Source organism: Bos indicus x Bos taurus, chromosome 26, assembly GCF_003369695.1.
Source record: "Bos indicus x Bos taurus breed Angus x Brahman F1 hybrid chromosome 26, Bos_hybrid_MaternalHap_v2.0, whole genome shotgun sequence".
Classification (NCBI taxonomy): domain Eukaryota; kingdom Metazoa; phylum Chordata; class Mammalia; order Artiodactyla; family Bovidae; genus Bos; species Bos indicus x Bos taurus.
Genome location: NC_040101.1, coordinates 14,415,737 through 14,429,700, shown reverse-complemented (window position 1 = coordinate 14,429,700; position 13,964 = coordinate 14,415,737). Strand labels below are relative to the sequence as shown.

Sequence of the window (13,964 nt, the reverse complement as noted above, 5' to 3'; positions counted from 1 at the left end):
TGGAAAATCTCATGGACGGAGGAGGCTGGTGGGCTGCAGTCCATGGGGTCGCGAAGAGTCGGACCTGACTGAGCGACTTCACTTTCACTTTTCACTTTCATGCATTGGAGAAGGAAATGGCAACCCACTCCAGTGTTCTCGCCTGGAGAATCCCAGGGATGGGGGAGCCTGGTGGGCTGCCGTCTATGGGGTCGCACAGAGTCGGACATGACTGAAGTGGCTTAGCAGCAGCAGCAGCAGCTTCCTATCCAAGCCTATCCAAGAGTCTGGGTACCACACATACCCAGGAAGGACCACCACTGGCTAAAAAGCAAAAGGCACATTCGGTACCTGGAAGTCAAAAGTGCAGCTTCGGAACGGGAAAGGCCAAAGCACAAAGCAACCAGCAGATAGTCTTTCCAAAGCCCCTGAAGGGCAGCTCAGGGGCTGGCCAGGCTGCTGGGCGTGCACTGGCCCGGTGGATCAATAGCAATTTGGGGCACTGAGTAGGGGTGGGCCGGGGAGAGGGGTGCGCTATCCGAGAAACTCGAGAAACTCGCAGGAACTGAATGCTGTGCTTGCCGGCTGCTTCCCGAGTCCTATGGGTGGGGGAGGCGGGGAACCCTGGCACCAACCACTTAACGCTGGAGCCGGGCCATTCTCAGGGCGCTTTCCTCCACCTCCCCCCGCCCCCCGCACCTCCTCCCATCCTCTGGACTCCGGCCTCTCCAGCATTTCCTGTCCTGCCCACTGCGGGGAGGATGGAGGCTGCGGGGCTTCCCCAGGCGAAGAGCTGCTTCTGGGAGGCCCTGGAGAAGCTCTTCCCTCGTCTCTGTTTCCTCTGCTCCCTGGTGACCTACGCACTGGTGGGAGCTGCGGTCTTCTCAGCCATTGAGGGCAGCCAGGACCTGAGGGCAGAGGACCCGGAGTTTGAGGAGTTCTTGGAGAAGCTCTGTGGCATCCTGAAATGTAACAGCACAGGTAGGTGGCTCACCTGGTGGGCAGATCTTTTCTCTGTTGGTGGAAGCAGCCCCCGGAGAACAGCGGGTTTGGAGGAGGCTTGATCTGGGAGCCCTTTGCCTGCCTCCTCCCCATCCCTGGGCAAACTTAGGCAAGTGACTTCTCTCTGAGTCTCGGTTTTCCCTTCTGTAAAATGGGAGAGAAGAGCGGACGGCCTCTCAGGGTTGTTATAAAGAATGTAGGAAAAGCACTGGAAATCCAGTAGGTGTTCCCACCCCTTTGCCTCAGCTCCAGCCCCACCCAGAGCGGCATGGTCCATGGAGGACCGATTGCTGGAGATTTGATAGGCTGGGGTGGCATGGATGGCTGGCCAGATCTGGAGTCGGGGACTCCTAGGCTGGTCCTAAGAACTGCCTGCCCCACCTTGATTCAGTTTACAGGGACTAGAATTCAAGGAACCATCCAAATTGGATAGGCCCCAGCCTGCCTCTGTGGTCTTCTACTTCTTGTTTCCAAAGGCCTTTGTGTGTGTGTGTGGTCCGACTCAGGGGAGATAAGAAGGGTCCTGAGAAGAACCTGGGTCCTGGTTCCAGGCCAGGTGCTCTCCCAGCTTGCTGTGTGATCTGTGGCAGAGTAATTACTCTCTCTAGGTCTCAGTCTGCCAGGGAGAAGAAGGCCCACAATCTCAGGTCTGCCAACCCCAGGGACCCTGTGGGAAGCAGATGAGATAATAGATGTGAAGCCTCTTGGAAGGCACAGGGCACTTATGTCTATCCTTATTGCTTTTCATTGGTATTTGTCCCTTATTTCTATTCTGTTCTGTCCCCTAAAACTTACAGAGATGTATTCAACAGAACAAGATACAATAATAGAGAGTGAAGAAAAGACAAAGGAAACACAGACTCTAAAGTTCAGAGGAATAACAGGGTCCCACGGTACGACAGGTCCTCAGCCAGGCTGTTAATGACGCCTCTGACCTGCGGGAGGTCCCTTCAGTGGGGATGGACCAGAGGCTGCTCACAGGTGGCAGAGTCCTTCCTCAGTGGAGGGTCCTTCTCTCTGCCTCTGGGCCACGCAGATGACCCACGAGATGCCATCAGACACTACGCCATCACTGGATCCAGACTGTCAACAAGTTCAGGGCTTTCCAAACCTGGCCACATACCAGAGTCATCAAAGGAGCTTGTCTCAAATACACATTCCCAGGCTCTTCCCCAAACCCACTGAAGCAGGATCTCCAGGGCTGGGCTGGGAATCTCATTTTTAAAAAGTTTCCTGGGTGATTCTGATGCACAGAATGGTACGGGGCACAGAGCTGGCCCATCCCCTGATTTTCACTGGAGAAAGGGCTTGGTAAGTGCTGGCTTCTGCAGCCCCTGTGCCGAGTGTTTTTCATGCACTATCTCACTAAATCCTCCCACCAACCCTATGAGGTATGAATTGTCCCCCTTTGACAGATCAGAAAACTGAGGCACTGGGAGTGAAACAACTTGCCCAAGGTTACCCATGAGAAAAAGGAGCCAGGGATTCAATCTGAGGCATTTAGATTCCTAAGCCAGAACTTTTCACCTTGTCATGCTTCCTCCTTCATGGGGAAACTGAGGCTCAGAAAGAAGCCTCATGTCCACAGCTACGGGAACTAGTCAAGGGCAGAGCTGGGTCTAGACTGCAGGTGTCTGGACTCCCAGTTCAGTGCCCATTCAAATAAGGATGGATTTTCTTTTATAAAATTAAGGAATTGTGTAATATTTCACAAAAATAAGGGTTTTCTGCTGTGTGCCTGGCTGTGTGATCTCCTCTTATAACAGTGCCAGATGGCAGGCAGTTTCTGGGATCCCTAAACCCCCTGAGTGCTGGGTCAGGGGAACCATTTGGGAACCTCCTGGAGAAACCAGGGCCCCCAACCTGGCCTCCACCCAGGCCTCCTAGACATTCTCAGGCAGCTGATGCCAGCCTTATGCCCATGCTCCATCAGGCTTAATGGTCTCCGGGAGTGCGGATGGTTTGCAACATGCAACTCCTCTCATTTCATGAAACGCTTTTCCTTTCAGTTCTTAAGACCCTGGTGAAAGAGACAGAGCAGAAGTTAGTAAGCCCCTTTGCAAGACTCAGAATGTTCAGAAAGCCCCCAGGGCGCTTCCATAACTGACCTCAGGCTGGTGGGCATCTCTCTCGGGTGCTCGTCACGCAGGTTTACATGGGCTCCTGATCTCCGCAGCTGCCAGAGCAGGACCTAAACTGCAGAGACGTCGAGCAAAGGGCTCCGAGAGCCATCTCGCGTTGATGAGGGCCACAAGGCATGGGGCGTGGTCCCAGGGGAAGACACCCCTTCACTTGGGCGGGACCTGTTTTAGAGGGTGGGACCTTCTCTCTCACTCTGTCCTGTCTGTGTGGAGTTGAGGAAGGCCGGAAGCGGGACCTGGAGAAGCTGCTGCAGAAGGTGAAGCCCCAGTGGTTTAGCAGGTCTGCAGACTGGTCCTTCCTCAGCTCACTCTTTTTCTGCTGCATGGTCATCAGCACAGTGGGTAAGTCCAAGGGCGAGGGCGGGCTTGCGAGAGAAAGCAGAGGTGGGGGTGGGGGCAACGCTTGGTAGGGATGCTGAAGTGTTTACTTCATTTAGTGCAAGAAATGGGTGTGGCGTGCCTACCCTGTGCTCAGCAAGATGGCATGAGTGAGGCTGCCACTGGCCCATTTGTGCGAATCAGGAAAGCATACCCTTTCAGTTCGGGCTTCCCTGGTGGCTCAGATGGTAAAGAATCTGCCTGTAATGCTGGAGACCCAGGTTCAATCCCTGGGTCGGGAAGATCCCCTGGAGAAGGGAATGGCAACCCACTCCAATATTCTTGCCTGGAGAATCCCATGGACAGAGGAGCCTGGCGGGCTACAGTCCAGGGGGTCACAAGAGTCTGACATGACTTAGCGACTAAACAATCTTTCCTTCGGGTGGGGGCAGCCCCATGCGGAGGTCCCAGTAAGCAAGGTGCAGGCTGCATTTCAGCTTCTTCTTCGTCTCCGGGTGAGTGCTGTTGTACAAAACATGCCATGTACCTGCCTGCCCAGGGTCTTGGACTCAGGGTCAACCAAATGTGGTCAGTGTGATGTGCTTAGGGTAACGTGAGAGCACAGTCACTCCAGTCTTGGGGTTTCAGAGTCACCGGCACACTGATGCCTGCTGACTCCGAAGGAATGGAGGAAGGCGCTCAAGGAGGGCTCTTTGTGGAGAGGGAGGAGAGTGTGCCAGAGCAGGACCGGAGCACTAGCCATGAGACAGAGGAGGAGGAGTGGGAGCTGCAGGGCTAACGAGAGCTAACAGCTGCCTGCAGGGGCTGTGCTAAGCCACCTCCTTTAAGGCCCACAGGGAATCAGGTCAGGGAGCCCGAGCCCAGAGGGTGGATGTCAGGGGCCAAGGTCACACAGAGAGTGGAGCTGGTGCCCGTGACAACCACTGAGACTCCAAGTCCAGTGCTCCTTCCCCGAAGGAGGCCGCTGGTTTGCAGGTCTGTGGGAGTGCCGTGGGGACTCTGCCTCCTGCTGCACAGGGAGCTCCTGGGAGGGCCTGGCTGTTCCTGGGAAGCAGGGACCCCTCGGATTCCTGCGTCCAACTGGAGTGGATGATGGTGCCCGCAAGGAAGGGGCTTGCAGAGAGGAAGGAGCTGGCCTCCACCCTGCACCCTGCACTTGCTGTATATGTGTCTCCAGCCTCGGAGCAAGGGAGAGACTTCCGTGTGAGTCCTTGTCCAGGGGATGTCCCTCCCAGAACCCCAGCGGAAGAGAGGGTGCAGGGACAGACCTGCCCCCACCCCACAGTGACCACTTGCATGTTTAAAGATGGACTTGTTGACCCTCAAAGCCACAGACTCTCCTCTCGATGGCTGCACAAAGGGTGGGCTCAGGGAATGGCAACCCACTCCAGGATTCTTGCCTGAAGAACATGGACAGAGGAGCCTGGCAGGCTGTAGTCCATGAGGTCGCAACGAGTGTGACGCAACTGAGCGAGTAACATTTTCACTTTTCATTTCCCTGGGTGACAGAAGACACTGGAACTGGGCCGTGGAGATAGCCTTTGCTGCCTCCCTTCTTTCCTTAATTGACACATACTGAACACCTATGACTGCAACAGCAGCCGCTGCGCTGGCTGACACATGTGTGTTTACTACTGACCAGGCTCCATTCTAAGTTTTTTGCCATGATTAGCCTGTTGAACCCTCGAAGCAGCCCTGAGGTAACTGCTGGTGTGTGTCCCACTCTCTGGATGGGGAAAGTGAGGCAGGGCAGGTCCACCCTGTTTGCAAGGTGACAGCTCATGTGTGTCTGGGTTCAGGCTGTCTGGGTCTTAACCTGAGACCCCGCTGCTTCTGTCTGGACCTGACTTTCTCTGTGCCCAGCATGGGACTGAACTAGGTGGATGCCTCCCACCCCAGTGGGGGTCCGAGTCTAACGGAGGGAGGAACAATGAACAGCTAAGCATGCAGACGAGCTCAGAGGAGAAGCTTGGACTGTGAAAGTGGGTGAAACAGGATGTGGGTGTGGTCCTGATGGGTGGGGAGCAGGGAGAGGATTGTCAGTGAAAGTGACATTGGAGCTGAAGATCTGTGGAGATAAACCAGGCAAAGAAGGCTGAGAGCTTTCCAGCCAGACAGCAGGGCAGAACTCTGAGGGAGAGGCCACCAAGGCTGGCGGGCTGTGAGGGACGGGGCTGGTCTTGCATTCAAGCACCATATCCCTAGGCCAGTATCGGAGGGCCTCCTAGCATCTGGGCTCATACATTGGCCACCTGATGCAAAGAACCAACTCATTGGAAAAGACCTGGGTACTGGGAAAGATTGAGGGCAGGAGGAGAAGGGGATGACAGTGGATGAGATGGCTGGATGGCTTCACCGACTCTATAAATGTGAGTTTGAGCAAACTCTGGGAGATGGTGGGGGACAGGGCATGTTGTAGTCCACAGGGTCACAGAGTCGTACACGACTGAGCGGGTGAATGACAAGAAGCTTCCCTCTGTGGTGCAGCAGTAGGAAGGGCCTAGTGAGAACAGCCAAGCCAGGGTTGGTACGAACCTCCCTTGCTGGGGTAGGGTCACCATAGTAGAAGCGATGGAGCAGCCCTCAGCCACGAGGCAGGAGATCCTGGCTCAGCGTCCCCACCAGGCATGTGAGCCATTGCTCAGCCCCTGCCCCTTTTGGTCAGCACAAAGGATGGGGGCTCCGTCTTCATTCAGGAGGACATCAATTCAAGACAGTACCAATCCGGGGGAAGGGGGACGGTAAACCTGGGCTCACAAGGATCGTGGCTGGGCACTCATCCTGCAAGTGGAGCACAGTGGCTACTATGGATTCTGGGGGCCAGCCACCTGGGGTCAGAGCTGTGTGACCTCCAGTGAGCAATGTAGCCGGTCTGAGCCTTGTTCCCTAATCTCTAACTCCTCCCAGACCTGCCTTCAGGGTCTGTGTAAGGATCAGTGACAAGCACCTATATAAGCAGCTGCCACTAACAGAAAACCCAAGACAACTGGCTTAAACCGCAAGGAAAATATGTCACCTTGCAAGTAAGAAGGCCAGTGGGGGACAGCTCTCAGGCTGCTTGCTGGGCAGCTCACTTGTGACACTGACCATCAGATTCTCTCCATCTGGCTCAGCAGGTCATAAGATGACCACCAAGGTCCACTCCCACCCTGCTGTAGTCACATCTCACAGGCAGAGGAAGGGCTGGCTGTCGTAATCAGCAAGGAAACTTCTTCCGAGAAGCCTCCCACCCCAAGCCAGTCCCTGGCAAAGGGGGTTGGATTACTGGGATGATTTAGACTAACTGGATCTATCGCTGAATCAGATGAGGGAGCAGCGGCATTCCAGGGAAAGAGGGGGGAATGGCTGCTGGATGGACAGGCAGTGTCTACTGTGAGGAGCGCATACAAATGGGCACGTGCTTGTGTCGAAGGGCGTCCCCGTGTGGCTTCTTTCAGAACAGCTCTCATTCACCTGAATGCTGATACAGGCAGGGACAGGTAAGGGGCAGAAAGTGGGGTAGTTGTTGTTTATTCGCTAAAGGAGTAACAGCAACTTAATAGCTGTGCTACTGAGCACGTACCAGCGTCAGGCATGGTGTCAGCATGTTTCATATGCACGATTTTATTTAATTCTCACAGCAGCTCTACAAGGTAGGCGCTGTGACTGTCCCTTTTGGGAGTGACCTTGGACTTTGGCATGGTCGATGTCTTAGACTAAAGGATTCTTTACGGTGGGGGCTGTTCTGTACACTCATCGTGGGATGTTTATAAGTATCCCTGGCTTCTCCCCATTATGGAAACCCAACTTTTTCCCTGCTGTCTCCACCAGTTGTGAAAGCCCAGAATGTCTCCAGACATTGCCAGATACCCCTTAGGGAGCAAAGCTGTCCCCTGTTGAGAACCACTGATGTGATGTAATGGTTGTCAGATCGTGGTCCCTGGGCCAGTGGCATGACTATCACCAGAGAACCTGTTAGAAATACAAATTAATTATCAGGCCCCATCCGAGACCTACTGAGTCAGAAGCTATGGATGCGGGGCCAGTGAACTGTGTAGTAACCAGCTCTACATGTGATTTTGATGCACAAGACATTTGAGAAACACTCTCCTGGGACAAGTGTTCTCAGGCCAGGCTGCACATCAGAATCACTGGGTTATCATTTACAGGTGCTCCCTCCCCTCCGCCGCCATGCCTGGACCCCACACCAATCAAGTCAGGCTTACTCGGGACAGGCCCAGGCATCAGTGTTTTTCAGAGCCCTCCAGGTGATTCTAATGGTAGTCCAGGCCATGAAGCACTGATCTAATGGAAATGCATTAGCTTGGTTTATATCCCAAGAAAACGATGCTCCCACTCATGTCCAAGTCCATTAGGACATCAGGCCATCCAGTAATTACTACTGGAAGGGGATGTTGGGGCCGTTTCTGCACTGCCCACAATCAATAATGGCCCTGCTGGTAATGCTGCTTGCTGCCCCGCATCTCTGGGTCACCTGAAATGCACCTGACCTTGATGATGAGGAAGGGACCCTGGGCAGGTATGAGGGTGATCAATCCCCAGTCATTTCCAAATGGATCAGCCCCCTGGGATTTGAGAGTGCATGGGCTGTTAAATCCTCAGAGACCAAGTGAGGTGAACTGATGGCATTAGAATATACGCCTGCATTATAAGAAATGATATGATTTTTCCATTCTGTGTTCTAGCATTCAGTAATTGGGGAGGCAATCCATTTCCTTCACAGGGGCCTGTGCTCTGAGACTTGCCTTTCTGCCGTATGGCCCGTCCTCTGGATTGTAATCGTATTCCACTCGGAGGCAGCCACAATGACTGTTTATGATCCACTGAACCCACCTTTGCCAAGGACAGCATGTGGGTGGGGGGGCGGAGGTCTTTGGGCGAGGGGTGCACACGCTTGTTGGCTGTGGGCTGGGGGCCTCAGACGAGTCACCTGACTTTCCTCTTCCTTGCCCATTGACATGCAGTAATAGGGGTGGTTGCCAGCATTAGGGGTTCTGGTATGCATGGAATTCTGACTCTAAAAGGCACTTTACTCCATAAATCCGGTAAGAAATGTGATATTCTTCTCTTTACATAGATCTCACCTTAAGACCCCATCCTGGAGGCTGGGGGGCTTCCACTGGGAGCTTTTCCTGATTTTCCTATGGGTGCACGAAAGCTGGGGACTTACGCAACATCTGGAAAACGGGATAACTCCCTGCTTACGGGTCCCTCTGCTGACATCTTTTAAGGACTGCCGGCCCTGCAGGGCCTGTGACAAGCTCGGGCATGGAAATCTTTGCTGACACCCAGGCCCGGACCCCTCCAAGACTCCATGGCCTCTCTGAACTCCTGTCCCCATGAGGGGCTCCGGGTGCCCTCCTTTCTTCTTTTCCCTGCCCTGGAGAATCTCTCTACCCCCTCCACACTCACCCTGGCTCCAGAGAGCAGCTGCCCTGGCTTTAGCACTTAAGGGTTTTACCAGAACAGGAGACCCTGAGTCCTGGGCACATGGGGTAGTTGGTCCTCCTATCCAGGGCCTCCTCTATTCCCCACCTCCGCCCTCTCCCTGAGATGCCACTGCACCCCCACCTCCTCGGTGGTCATTGTCACTGAAGTATGGACGAGACGCTGTCCTGAGGTCCCTTCTGCCACCTCCTCTCCCCGAGGGGAGGGCTGAGCTGCTGGAGCCCTGCAGGGAGCAGAGACCAGAAACCCTGGGCTCCCTCAGCATGGCCGGCCCCACTGAGCAACCCTGGTGTCTGATGGGCGGTTTAGCCAGGGAGAGCTCACTCCCGACCCTGGTGCTGTCAGTCCTGCTGGGAACTGAGGGAGCTGAAGTCATGGCTTTGCTTCCCTCTTGAATAGGAGCTCCTGGAGGGCATGACCTCTGCCCGTTCCTCACTGCATCCTCAATACTGCCCACAAAAGCCTGGCACAGAGTAGGTCCTCAGTAAATATGAATACAGCTTGGATGCCTTTGTTCCAATCTAATTTGTTGTTGTTCACTCGCTTGGGCTTCCCTGATAGCCCAGTTGGTAAAGAATCCACCTGCAGTGCAGGAGAGCCCAGTTTGATTTCTGGGTTGGGAAGATCTGCTAGAGAAGGAATAGGCTACCCACTCCAGTATTCTTGGGGTTCCCTGGTGGCTCAGCTGGTAAAGAATCCACCTGCAATGCAGGAGAGCCCAGTTCAATTCCTGGGTTGGGAAGATCCACTGGAGAAGAGATAGGCTACCCACTCCAGTATTCTTGGGGTTCCCTGGTGGCTCAGCTGGTAAAGAATCCACCTGCAATGCAGGAGACTTGGGTTCGATCCCTCGCTTGGGAAGATCCCCTAGAGAAAGGAAAGGCTACCCACTTCAGTATTCTGGCCTAGAGAATTCCATGGACTGTATAGTTCATAGGGTCGCAAAGAGTCGGACACGACTGAGCGACTTTCACTTTCACTCACTAGGTTGTGTCTGACTCTGTGATCCCATGGACTGCAGCATGCCAGGCCTCCCTGTCCTTCACTTTCTCCTGGAGTTGGCTCAAATTCATATCCACTGAGTTGATGATGCTCTCTAACCATCTCATCCTCTGCACCCCCTCTCCTTTTGCCCTCAATCTTTCCGCTGTCAGGGTCTTTTCCAATGACTCAGCTCTTGGAATCAGGTGGCCATGTTTTCCTCTTTGATGACCTGTTACTGATCTCCACGTGCAATTTCGTACTTGCTGTGCTTAGTTGCTCAGTCGCGTCCGACTCTTTGCAACCCCACGGACTGTAGCCCACAGAGCTCTTCTATCCATGGGATTCTCCAGGCAAGAATATTGGAGTGGATTATCATGCCCTCCTCCAGGGGATCTTCCTAACCCAGGGATTGAACCCAGGTCTCCTGCACTGCAGGCAGATTCTTTACCTTCTGAGCCCCCAGGGAAGCATACTCACTGGGGTGGTTATTTGATTCATATTTGCCCCCTTCACTAGACCAGAAGCTCACCGAGGTTGGATCCCGTATCTGTTTGGCTCACCGCTATGCCCCGGTGCATGTAGCGAGTGCTTATGTGCCTAGACCATATGAATGTAGAGCTCGCTGCGCCTGCCATCAGTGGTACCTTGCGGAAGCAGCAGGGTGGTGTGGAGAGCCCTGGGAGGGATGCACACGGAGGAAACCCTCTGAGGGCCTCCCCCGGGGCCCCAATGAAGATGGGCAGCCTGACCACCTGCGTGTGCCTGGAGGGCAGACGCTGAGGCCAGAGTTTGCACAGGAAATGGTGGCCCTGGAGGAGGTTTCGGTTTAGCGAGCTTGTCAATTGCCTTCCAATTAATTTACATAATTGGGCTGGGGCTTTCTGCACGAATCATCCTTTAGGACATCAAAAATTAAACACAGGCATTAAATACAGAAGCTTCTCCCTCTTTGTGGGAGGCACTGAGCTTACCCACTCCAGAAGATCCGGCGACTTGTACTGTGGGATTTGACAGTCCTCTGCTCCTGGGCCTCTGTCGACAAGAGAGGAGGCTGGGGTGATGGGAGGAAGCAGCTCGTGAAGAGAAGGAAGACTTCAACCTAGCCCTCTCTTTGCTTCGCTCACCTGTCCTCAATGGTTAGCATATCCAGCCCCCTTGTTGCTCCTGACCCAGCGGAGGGAGCTGGCTTGGGAGCCAGATGGGATTTCCAGGCATCCATCCTAGAGTGGCATTTATTGAGTACCTACTGTAGGCCAGGTTTCAATGCTTTGACCTCCAGCTTCACAGTTTATCACACAAATGCTTCTGGCTAAGTCGGTTCACTTCTCTGAGCCTCAGTTTCCCCGTCTGTGATGGTGATCACCATAGCTACCAATGAAGGCTTGTTAATACCTGGCCACCAGTAAGTGCTCAAAAAGCCAGCCCTTATTATTAGATCGAGGACATTGACTGCCTGGGAATGACACGCCCACCGAGTGTGAGGCACTGGTCTCTTGTAATCCCTCCAGCTGGTCAGTATGCAAAGCAGGGGTGGTCCGCCCCACTTTAGAGATAAGAAACCTGAAATGTGAGCAGTCACATCACTTTCTAGTAAATGGTAGAGCTGGAACTGGAAATGAGGCTGGCAGGATGCTGGATGCTGGGGTCCTCAACTCTCCACTGTTGTTCATGAACAGTCGTCTGACCCACTCAACCGCAGCTGGCTCTGAGGGCAGCAGTGGTCTGTCATTCACTGCTCCTCTTCCTGCCATCCCAGGAGCTGTGTGCACTGCTTACCCACCACTGGCACGTAATTGCTCTTATATAGAAACAAACCTCATACAGAGACCCAGACATCCCAGAAAGGATGGGCGTGGCTTCTTAGGAACCCATGCTTTCATGGAGGATGACGGAGGCGATGGGTTTGCTTGCAAAGCCACCACACCTGTCACCTGAGCTCATCGCGTTTCTCCAGGTGTGCTGGCTCTGTCCTCTTTCAGACGCTCAGAGATGGCAAAAGGCAAGGCAGTCAGCTCACTCCCGTATGCGGGCTCGTCTCCTGCCAAGGACATGAGTCTCCCTTACCCTAAAGATAAGCTGGGTTTCACCTCCTACTGCCCCAACCAAAGCAGACCTAACATCGGACAAGCTGATGAATGTTTTAAGATGAATATTTTTAAAATATGTGGTGCAAAATGTCATGCCAAGGAAAGGAAATGGCAGAAGGTCTCTTTAAAGGTTGTTTTTGTTTTTGTTTTTGTTTTTTTTGCGGCGAAGTGGGAGGAGCCGCCGACCACCTGCGCACGGTCTTCTTTTTCAGGTTACAGCCACATCTATCCCGTCACCAGGCTCGGCAAGTACCTGTGCATGCTGTACGCTCTCTTTGGCATCCCGCTGATGTTCCTGGTCCTCTCGGACACGGGCGACATCCTGGCCACCATCTTATCCACGTCCTACAATCAATTCCGAAGATTTCCCTTCCTCCCCACTCCCCTTCCCAAGTGGTGCTCCGGACGCCCCAGCAAAAGACGACCCGACTCCTGTCCGGCAGATGAAGACGTCCCGCACGTGGTCATCCATGACCCGGAGCTCCCGGCCCCCAAACCTGCCCCCGCAGCCCCAAGCAGCAACATGGAGCTGTTCGAGAGACTTCTGGCACGGGAGAAAGACAACACCCTCCAGGTGCCTCCTCAGGCCATGGAAAGGAGCACATCGTGTCCCGAGCTGGGGTCCGGGCGGCTCTCGAGCTCCATCATCAGCAACCTGGATGAGGTGGGGCGGCAGGTGGAGAGGCTGGACGTCCCCCTCCCCGTCATAGCCCTCGTGGTCTTCGCCTACATTTCCTGCGCGGCCGCCGTCCTTCCCATCTGGGAGAAGCAGCTGAACTTCGAAAACGCGTTCTACTTCTGCTTCATCACGCTGACCACCATTGGGTTCGGGGACATTGGGCTGGAACACCCTCACTTCTTCTTGTTCTTCTCCATTTACATCATCATTGGGATGGAGATTGTGTGCATTGCTTTCAAGCTGGTGCAGAACAGGCTGATTCACCTCTATAAAACTCTCATACTCTTCTTTGCAAACGGGAGGTTTTCCAGTCCTGTCAAAAAGTGAAACTGCTCCATTGACTCGGGTTTTCCCATCTTGTTGAAGAGGGAAGGCTGCGTTGACTCTCAGGTGACGCCGCCGGCCAAGCTGATTGTCTCATCCTGTGTTTGGGGGCGCTCTAGTTAGAACTGGTGTCGCCTGAGACCTTGGAGTCACATTCCGACATGACATCTAATTACTGTCTTGAGGCCCTGCAGAAAAGTGGCCAATGTCTTGATAGGAAATCAAGACATTAGAAAAAACTGTCACCATCCTCTGAAGTCCAATTAATTGCCATCTCCATTTTTCAAAAGCTTCCCCTGATGTGAATCAAACCACCTCACAGATGTCACTGGGTTTCTTACAGCAGGAGGGAAAAAATTACCTTTGATTTTGCCATTTGTATTTTCAGCTAAATTAAAACCTTCCTAAGCCGCTCCCCTTCTATCCTTGGTGAAGCAGAGCGAGTCTGAGCCACCTCTTTTCTTGAATAACTGCATGAGTCGGATCAGCCCAATCCCCGCCCTTGTAACATACACCGATGGCACTAAGAGAAATTGTCACTTGTGTTCACAGGGGCCTGGCAGATTTCCTGATTGCCAGATTCAGTGTAGACTAGGGCTCTCACCAAGTGGCACAGGATCGCATCTCCTGAGTGAGCTGGCATGTGAACATGTTGATGTTTATGGATGGGTATGTAAAAGGGCTGGTGCTTATCTGGTGGATGTGAGCAGTTCATGAATGAATGGGGGGTCTGTGTGGCATGTGGCCTGGTACTCCAGCTCCCTTTGCCGGAGGACTTTCTCTGGCCACTAAAGCACAGGCATGTGCAGGGCAGGCTAGAAGTGCCAAGGGGTTAACACTCCCGGGTACGTCCCTGAGCCGATGACCTGTGGGAGTGGGTGGACATATGGCCCCAGCTTCTTGCCCCTCTCATGGGATAACTTTGAACCACATTCAACACTGTCTCCCCGAGCTCCCCAGGGCAGTCGAGGCTCACTTGCT

The 13,964-nt window shown here is 53.8% G+C and overlaps 1 protein-coding gene across 1 annotated transcript; it reads left to right on the top strand.

Annotated features, from left to right (window-relative positions):
* The first annotated feature begins 740 nt into the window (after positions 1 to 740).
* KCNK18 (potassium two pore domain channel subfamily K member 18) lies at positions 741 to 13,389 on the top strand. The gene is made up of 3 exons (XM_027529114.1): positions 741 to 960; positions 3,336 to 3,464; positions 12,193 to 13,389. Exons 1-3 carry the CDS (start codon positions 741 to 743, stop codon positions 12,984 to 12,986), a joined length of 1,143 nt encoding a protein of 380 aa, XP_027384915.1. The 3' UTR covers positions 12,987 to 13,389.
* Positions 13,390 to 13,964: the final 575 nt, after the last annotated feature.

Excerpts from the sequence above, each read along its gene's own strand:
- KCNK18 (XM_027529114.1), top strand. The coding sequence starts at position 741 with ATGGAGGCTGCGGGGCTTCCCCAGGCGAAGAGCTGCTTCTGGGAGGCC. Across the intron at positions 961-3,335 it reads CCTGAAATGTAACAGCACAG|TTGAGGAAGGCCGGAAGCGG; the intron begins GTAGGTGGCTCA and ends GTCTGTGTGGAG. Across the intron at positions 3,465-12,192 it reads CATGGTCATCAGCACAGTGG|GTTACAGCCACATCTATCCC; the intron begins GTAAGTCCAAGG and ends CTTCTTTTTCAG.